Consider the following 9,368-nt stretch of genomic DNA (forward strand, 5'->3'; position numbering starts at 1 on the left):
TTCATTAGTCGTTCACAAAGGTTCGAAGAAGCGTGATACTTGGATATATAGATCGAGAAATGTTTCTAACTCGTAACATACGTGTCAATATCGCAGATCGAAATTGTGGTCCATTGTCAGAAATTACTTTTAATACATGTCCCGCATGGAATAAAAAATGTTTTACAAATGCATTCGAAATAGATGTAGCAGTAGCTTTGCGTAACGGAATGAAGGTAACAAATTTCGAAGTGAGTTCGACAGCGACAAAGATGTAGCAAAAACCTCTATTAGTTCTGGGAATCGGTCCAAAAATGTCTACAGCGGCCATGTGTCTCAATTTAACGGGTATATTGGGATGTAACGGAGGAATATGTGAAGTCGTGTCTGATTTAGCTTTCTGGCAGATTTACATGACGGTAAAACTCGTCGAATACGTTTCTCCATGTTCGCAAAATAACAGTTCTGTCTCAGTATAAGAAAACATTTTCTGGCTCCATAGTGAGTATACCAAATTAATTTGTGAGAGCGGCGAAACAGAATGTTATTGCGTACAGTGTAATGGTTTCTAATGGTAACGTTATTCTTATCTTGCCAAAGGTGTTTAATTTCTTTCCAAACGTTGTCTTTGCACTGCTCCTGTGCTATGTCTCGTAATGACGACGAAATGAAATTTTCAAATGCAACTTGTTGAATACACATGACGCTAAAATTTGCTTGGCAGAAGTTGGTTGCGATGTCTTGCTGATTGTTGCTGAGAAAACGGGATAGTGCGTCTGCTACAACATTTTGTGTATCGGGAATGTGAACAATTGTAAAATTAAATTCCTGTATATAAAGTTTCCATCTGCTTAATCTGTCATGTTTAAATTTAGCGGAAAGTAAAAACTGTATAGCTCTATGGTCTGTGTAAACGGTAGTATGTCTTCCATAAAGAAAATGCCTAATCTGGTAAATGCCCATACAACACATAATTTTTCAAGTTCTGTAACAGAATAATTGCGTTCAGCAGGTGACAGAATGCGATTTGCGAAGGCGATGTTTTTAATTACTGTATTACCGTCTTCTTCAATTTCCTGAAAAATGTGTACGCCTAAAGCTGTGTTAGAATTGTCGGTCGCAATGGAAAAATTTCTGGTAGGATCAGGGTGTGATAAAAGTGGTGCGTTCAACAAAGCTTGTTTTAGATTGACAAATTCAGACTGTGCCTGGCTATCCCACGACCAAATAGCGTTTTTACCTGTCAACTGGCACAATATAGGGGTGTCTACAGCAGAGTAATGAATAAATTTACGGAAAAAGTTAATGAAACCCAAAAAGCTGCGTAGTTGTTTCTTCGTCGTGGGAACAGTAATGTCACGTAAAGCTTGAAGTTTTTCCGGGTCAGGCGCAATGCCTTCTGCTGAAATTACATGTCCAAGAAATTTTATGGAAGTTTTGCCAAAGTGTGATTTGCTAAGTTTAACTGTGAGTCCTTGTGCACGAAAAGTTTGCAACAGTTGTTCAAGAATCAAATTGTGTTCAGACCAGTTAGCTTCTGCGATAAGGATGTCGTCTACATACGTTGTGATTCTGTCTTAAAGTTCTGTCGGAAGCATAGTATTTAAACCGCGAATAAATGCTGCTGAAGAAATTGTTAAACCGAACAGTAATTTGCAAAATTGATAACAATCACCAAAACAGAGAAATGCTGTGTACTGTCTGCAGTTCGGATGGAGCTGAATTTGCCAAAATCCCGATTTCAAATCTAATGTGGAATAAACAGCAGTACCATGAAATTTCTGTAGAAGTTCTTCTAGTGTCTGTGGGCGATCTGTTTCATTAATAGCAATGTCGTTGACATGACGTGAATCAAGTACGAGGCGAAGTGAGCCATCCTTTTTCTTAACCCTGTGGCGGGCGCGCGGCGGCATACAGTGCCGCCAATTTTGTTTTCATTCAATAATTACGTCAGCGCGCCGAGCACACAACAGTGATGCTAGATATGCTTCGATTGTTTAGTCACGCGCCAAACTGCATTACTACGCCGCCATTGTACCCACCGTAACAGCTGTGACTCACCTATGAAGTGGACGACTGCACCGAGACGGCACTGCGTACCGCTCGCGCCCGGTAATGTAAGTACATATAGCCGTACCACCGTCGAATGTTTTGATGATTAGAAGCTTTGTTTTACAACTCTGTGGGTGAATGATGATTTAGTAATTAACATTGCTTTGGTATTCGAACTATTTTATTGTCTCCCAGGTCCGCACAAAGGAAAGGACTAACACCAGAAGAAATTGAGCGTCTTCTTCTGCAATCATCTGACTAAGAAGATTACGCAGATTTCTCTGACAGCGATGAGGAAGCAGAATCCAGCGAATCTGAGCAGTCATGCCACATGATGACTGCCATTTTTATATTGGTAAGGACCAAGAAACTTTGTGGATAAATAATCCGCCAGCACTACCAGGGAAACCAAAACCTAAGAATATAATTAAAGCCGCACCTGGCCCGAAACGCAGTGGTAGAGAAGCTAAAACTGAAATCGAAAGTTTTCTCAATTTGTTTGATCCTGAGATAATTGATTATGTCGTTGCAAACACAAACAAGTACATAAATAACAAGAGATCATCTCTGAATTACTCAAGGGCTAGAGATTGCAAAACTACTTATGCTTCTGAAATAACGGCTCTTTTAGGAGCACTGTTTCTCATTGCTTTACAAAGAGGAGGGCGCACAAATGTATTAGAACTGCAGGCATCAAATGGAACAGGAATGATTATTCTAAGGGCAGCATTTAGCTACAAGCGCTTTCTGTTCTTGCTCCGGTCACTCAGGTTTGACGATACTTCTTCAAGAAAAGAACGACTAGCAACTGATAAACTTGCTGCCATCCGCAATCTCCACTCAGCATTTCTGAACAACTGCAGAAATAACTACAGTCTAGGGGAGTTCACAACCATAGACGAAATTCTTGTCCCATTTCGCGGACGTTGTGGTTCTGTTCAGTACATGCCCAATAAGCCCGCTAAGTATGGATTGAAGTTGTATGCATTGTGCGATAGCAAGATATTTTGTACTTTTAATTTTGAAGTACACTGTGGCAGACAGAATCCTGGACCACATGTTGCATGTAACCAGCCAATGGATATTGTGAAGAGACTGGTTGAGCCAATCAAGGGAACTCACAAGAATGTAACTACAGACAACTACTACAGTAGTTACCCTGTAGCCCAGCATCTTTTAGAAAATGGGCTAACGTTCATTGGAACATAGAAAAAGAACAAGAAGGAAATTCCTCCGGAAATTTTGCCCAACAGATCGCGAGAAATTGGAAATTGTCTTTTCGGATTTCAAGATGACTTCTGTCTTGTTTCGTGCCAAACAAAAAGGAACAAGGCTGTGCTTTTCCTATCGTCAATGCATAAAACTGCTGACATCGACACCGCTACAGGCAGGTCTGTTGTAAATTTGGACTACAGTGCAACAAAAGGTGGAGTCGATACTGTGGATTATATGTGTACATCCTACTCTACACAAAGGACCACAAGAAGATGGTCCTTAGCGTAGCTCTCTACTCTACCACGAGATATTCAAGGATTTCTGTCACCTCATCAATCAATTCCCGCCAATCACTGTAAGAAGGCGTGGGAGGTGCCATCTTTGAGGTGGTAAAAAAAATAGTAAAACTACTGTGACTTGCAGTAGTTGCAAAAGATTCGTTTACAAGCAACATTGCCACAATGTTGTCACATGTAATGATTGCAGAGCTTCTCCGGAGGAAGTGTGTGTGTGATTCTTGATATATATTTACTGACTGCCTTATTCTTTATTATTACTACAAAGTTTTTATACATATTACACGTTTTTGTAAAACTTGCTTTAACAATGGTAAACAATCGAATCATATCTGTGGTTATAATTTATTTAGAACTTGTTATTAAAGTAGCGGTTAGGAAATATCCTGGAAACGTATTTCAGATATTCTGTAACAATTATATTTTCCCATGCACCTTGGATATATGTATACAGATCATATTAAAAGTTGCTGTTAAGAATGATGTTATAAAAAATAAATAATTAATTCCACCAAAAAATTAAAAACTGCTTTTTTATGTATTTAAATGTAGGCGGCACTGAGTGCCTCACGCGCCTGCTGATGCAACAATCTTAAGCGCGCCTGCCGCAGGGTTAACAATATGGAGCGGGTTTATGTACGGACTAACAGCCGGGTCAATAATACCTTGGTCAAGCATAGCTTACGATTCTTTCTTAACTTGTTCTCTGTGAATATACGGAATGGGATAATGTTTGGCTTTAAACGTGTCGTGCTGTTTAACTTGAATTTCATACATGAAACTGGACATAGTACAAGGGATGTTGTCAAAAACTGGAGCTTGCTGTAAAAGAATTTTGCGAAGTTGAGTACGTTCGTCATCTGTATTTGCACTGCTTTGTTTTACTTTCTCAGAAATCATTTGCATAACGTCATAATTGGCTTCGTCTGGTGTATTATAGTTGTGTATGTACGTATCTGTGAACAATGGGGAATGACAGTCAGTGTTACACGATGTAGAAATTACCTCTGTCCGATTAATAGTTTGTTCTTCTGCAGATAAAGAGTGCTCAAATTCTAATGCCAGTTGTACATTTTCATCCTTTAACATTAAATAGGAATTTTGAAAGTCAATAATTGCGTCATGTTGTACCAGAAAATTCGTGCCTAAAATAACGTCTGTTGTCATTAAGGATTCGAACCTGCGACCGGATGCTGTGGCATTTCGACTATTTGTACTTCTGTTATTTCTCCCTGACGTATTAGGTTCGGGATGATATCTACTGTCTGACCGTTAATTCATGATAATCTGTTGTTGCGGATGATTCTGCTGCTGGTAAGACCAACTGTTACGCTGAAAACTGTGCTCATTACTTTTACGTCTGTCATGATAATCATTGTGATACGGCGCGTTGCGATAGGAATTGAAATGATATGTCCTCTGTACATAGTGATTTCCTTGTTGCTGTGCGTTACTATTTGGCGGAGCCGACGCTATATGTGTAGGCAGCGAAACATTAAGACTTGGTTGACCTTTCAGTCTACATTGTTGGTTAGGTATGCTAACCGACTGGTTTTGTTGATGTTGTGGGGAAAAGCCTCAATTGTTGCCAAACTGTCCTTGCTGTTGCTGATAACTATGAGGATACTGATAATTAAAATTTTGTCTGTTATTAAAGTTCTGGTGGTTGTCATTCCTGGAGCGTCTATCACCTTTGCTATTAAAATAGCGTGGCTGATCGTAATTGCCGTATGCTTGTCGGCCTTGGTTATGATATGAAAAATTTTTGTTTATGAAAGAATAGTCTGATTGTTGAACTTCCAAAAGCTGTAGCAGATCTCTAAATGCTGAAATATTTTCTTTCTGCTGTCCTGTTAAAAGTGATACTCTTAACGATAGTGGTAATTTGGAAATTCATAACTGCATAAGTGCGGATTCACTGTATGGCTCACTTAAGTATTGGTTTTGTTGGACCATGTATTCAAAAAATTGCGTGACAGTGGGAAAATTTGAGTTCTCATAATTCGATAAGCTAATTAATTGATCCTTGATTCCGCGCTATGTCGTCTTCGACCAATACGCTGACAGAAAAGCATTCTGAAATTATTCTACCGAATAACATTGTCTCGCGATCGGTCTCATACGAGTTGCCGGTTCGCCTTCCAAAAAACAGCAAATAAATTCAAGCTTGTGTGTCACGGGCCAAGTTGGTGGAAAAGCAAAGCTAAATTGTTGTATCCAATCCAAGGGGTGAATCTGCGTTCTGGCATTCTTAAATACCTTAAATTTTCTCACGGCTAGAAATTATCATCTCTGTATGTCTGAGTAGGTTCAGGATTGTATGATAATCCGTTTGTCTGTGACTGTTCGGAATCTAAGTCACGTACACTCTGTAAATTACCTAAATTACACTGGCTGTGTGAGTGTGACAAATGTTCACAATGTGGCGTATGCTGTGACGTGTTAGAGGCTGAAACATTTTTCATTTCTGTCACTTCTTGCTGTAAAGACGACACTTTTCTACGCAATGTATTATTGGACAAACTTATCTCACTGATTGTCTGCTGTAAATGTTGGAATTCGGGTGCTTGATTGAAAGAAATTGGTGACGTATCGTCTGATTTGGTGTCATTGTTATTTTCGATAACGTCAATACGACTGGCCAATTCATCAAATTTTTCAGTCAGTGCTTTTACGTGGTCGTCGTTTTTAGTGCCACAAGCATTAATTTGTTTTTGTATTTTACGTCTGGTTTTGTTCAATTTATTAACGTCTGCTTTGATGGCAGCAGGATCCTGTATTAATTCTAATTGTTCAAGTCTGTTGGTCACTGTCTGAAAGGCTACTATGTGTGTGTGTCTGTTCTTGTTTTAAGATCTGAGATTTCAGCATGCAATTCGGTGTTCAACTGTTTGATTTCGTCTGGTACTGTAGTAATACTGTTGTCTACGTATGTTTTTGCCTTCGTAAACATTTTACGCTTATCTTCCTGTCTCTGTACAGTAATTGTTTCCATGACTTGTTTCTTTACTTTGTTCTGATCCTGTATGAATTTACGGTAACACGTTTCACTGTTTTGTAGGTGGTGATTAAAACGTTCGTCAATTAGGCTGTTTTGTTGTTCAAATTCTTGTCGATTTTCGCATCCAGCGTGTGTGAAAGTTCTGCTGACATTAATTTAAACTCGTCTCGTAACTGTGTTGCGTTTTCAGAACATTGTTTAGCGACTGCACTAATTTCATCTCTTAAGTAATTTCGTTGTGGCTGCATGTGTATTGCGTATCTCTTCACTATTATTCCTGGCACAGGCCTTAATTTCCTCACGTAATTGTTTTTTAGTTTCACTATATTGCTCCACAACGGCTGTAATCTGTTCAGTAAGCTGTTCAATAGAGGTGTCAAGTTTTTCATTAATTTGTTTGAACGACCTGTCGTGGTTTTCATTAGACGGTTTGAAAATTTCATTATGTTGTTGTTGGAGATTTTCATTAAGTTGTTTGTTCGATTCATTAAGGTTGTCGTGTTTTTCATTCAACTGTTTGAAATTTTCATTAATTTGTTGTTTGAGATTTTCATTGAGTTGTTGTTTGAAATTTTCATTAAGTTGTAGCAATAATGCCATAACTTGATCCATGCCAAAATTAGCGACTCTGTTTTCTGTGCTGTGTGATGGTGTATCTGCAAGTGTCACGTTTTGTGTAACCATTTGGTCATTGTCTGATTCACGAAAAGGTTTGCTAATTGGATGTGCACTGTTGGTCACTACATCGGAATCAAACAAATCTGACGTATTTTGAGTACATTGTTCATCTTCGCTAGAAACATTTATGTGCTCACTGTGTAAATTTTGCAAATCAGGTGTGTCAAACTTGGCAGCGTTCATTGTAGCGGAACGTGCGGCGTCATCAATTATTTAAATTTAGTGTGGACATAACTGAATTTCTTTGTTCATCATTTAGATTAAAATCATTACTGGTGGTCGGCACGCACTGGTTGTCTGTAACTGGAGGATTATCATTAAGGCACTGAGTGTCGCTAGTATTTTCAGTCAAACTATTCGAGTCGGCTTTTTCACTCATTACGGATCGCGATGTACTTTTAGCAGTTTTTCGCGGCATTCTCACAAGTCAAAGTTAAGCACAAAATCAAACAAAGACAAAGCAAAAATGGAACAAATACAATAACAACAAAGAGCAATAAATTGTCGATGATCTGTGAAAGAAAGCGTGACAAGTTAGTAAATGCGTTGCGCCAGATGCAAACTACATTTAATATTAGGTAAATAAGAGCAGATATGTAACTGACTACTTCTCAGAAATTCACAAAAATACGATCCTGGCCGGTTGTCGACAAGTGTAAACTCCCAACAAAAAAATTCCGTAACCTACCAATAATACAATGCGAATAATTTCTCAATAAAATTGTGACTCACTTATAACCTTTCAATAATTGGCTGTGTATTTAAACTGGTAAATTTTGGACGTCAGCAGTGCTGCGTCATGGCCCTGAAAGATCATACTGAATAAATTGCAAATTCTTACCTTAATGAAATCGCCGGATAACGCATATATATCTGCTCTTATAATAAATTTTTCTGGCGCAGCTCAGTGCAATGCTGGCCGATAGATTTGTCGTGTATAAAAAGAAACAACTGATTTTTCTTTTTCAATAATCGGAATGACCAAGGATTGGAGAAATTAGTAAATTCTTTAAAATGAAGTGAATGATTGTCAAAAGTTACTTTTTATGAGAAAGATTATTATTAAGAGATTTCTTAAACATTTACATGGGACTTGATATAACAGTACTACATATGCGCGAGGCTGCTTTTACCTTATACTACAACGCTCAGGCTCCGCCACTCCCCCCACGACCTGCCCAGCCAACTCCACACACACGACTGATAGCTAGCAACTACTTACTCCTACTGCCATGGTTCAAATGGCTCTGAGCACTATGGGACTCAACTGCTGAGGTCATTAGTCCCCTAGAACTTAGAACTAGTTAAACCTAACTAACCTAAGGACATCTCAAACATCCATGCCCGAGGCAGGATTCGAACCTGCGACCTTAGCGGTCTTGCGGTTCCAGACTGCAGCGCCTTTAACCGCACGGCCACTTCGGCCGGCTCCTACTGCCAGACACTGCTCTTACTGCATACAACACTACTCTCTGGTCTGAGATTCTATTATAGCTTTTGCATAACGCAGGCAGCGCGTGAGCAATCCATCGAAAATACATCTGCTCGAGTGCGCTAGAAACAAATTCCTTAATTATGGACCTCTTACAAAGTCAATATTCGTCATACGAAGTGCTGTCGGAGGAAAATCCTTTTTCACATGTATGTTCCGGCAATGATGTATCCATCGTGTTCAGTTGATCTCTTGGGGCAGGAGTCTGTTCCGTTCCTCCAGTTTCATTCAATTCTTCATCTTGATTCATTTCATCCGATTCATCAGCCCAGGTTTTGTGTTGATTAGCTTTCGATGTCTCTTTTTTTGCATTTCTAGTATCAGGGAAAACCTTGTCTGCATCGAAATTTGCTAGCAGCTTCAATCTCTCGTGTGACGAATGGTCCGTTGACATGGGGCATGGTATATTTGATTTGGCTTGCAAGGGGTCAGGTGCCTGCATACTCAGAACTGGATTACTATGTTGTTCTTCATGCAGTTTGTTGCTAATCTGCTTTGCTTTTTCTCGCAAAGGCGGTGCCAGTTGTTCAGCGCCCTTATGAGCTAGTCTCCTCTTTTTATGTTTCCTCGGAGGACTGATTCTTGGGGAGGTTTCATCGTTTTCCATTGCCTCGTGGGTTTCTCGCGCTCGGTCGTGTTCGCTGGCAAGTGATGG

The 9,368-nt window shown here is 39.4% G+C and overlaps 1 protein-coding gene across 1 annotated transcript; it reads left to right on the forward strand.

The window, feature by feature from the left end:
• Positions 1-2,355: 2,355 nt before the first annotated feature.
• Positions 2,356-3,240, forward strand: LOC124803375 (piggyBac transposable element-derived protein 4-like). Its single transcript, XM_047264561.1, has one exon. The coding sequence runs from the start codon at positions 2,356-2,358 to the stop codon at positions 3,238-3,240; it is 885 nt and encodes a 294-aa protein (XP_047120517.1).
• The last annotated feature ends 6,128 nt before the right edge of the window (positions 3,241-9,368 follow it).

Source organism: Schistocerca piceifrons, chromosome 6, assembly GCF_021461385.2.
Source record: "Schistocerca piceifrons isolate TAMUIC-IGC-003096 chromosome 6, iqSchPice1.1, whole genome shotgun sequence".
Classification (NCBI taxonomy): Eukaryota; Metazoa; Arthropoda; class Insecta; order Orthoptera; family Acrididae; genus Schistocerca; species Schistocerca piceifrons.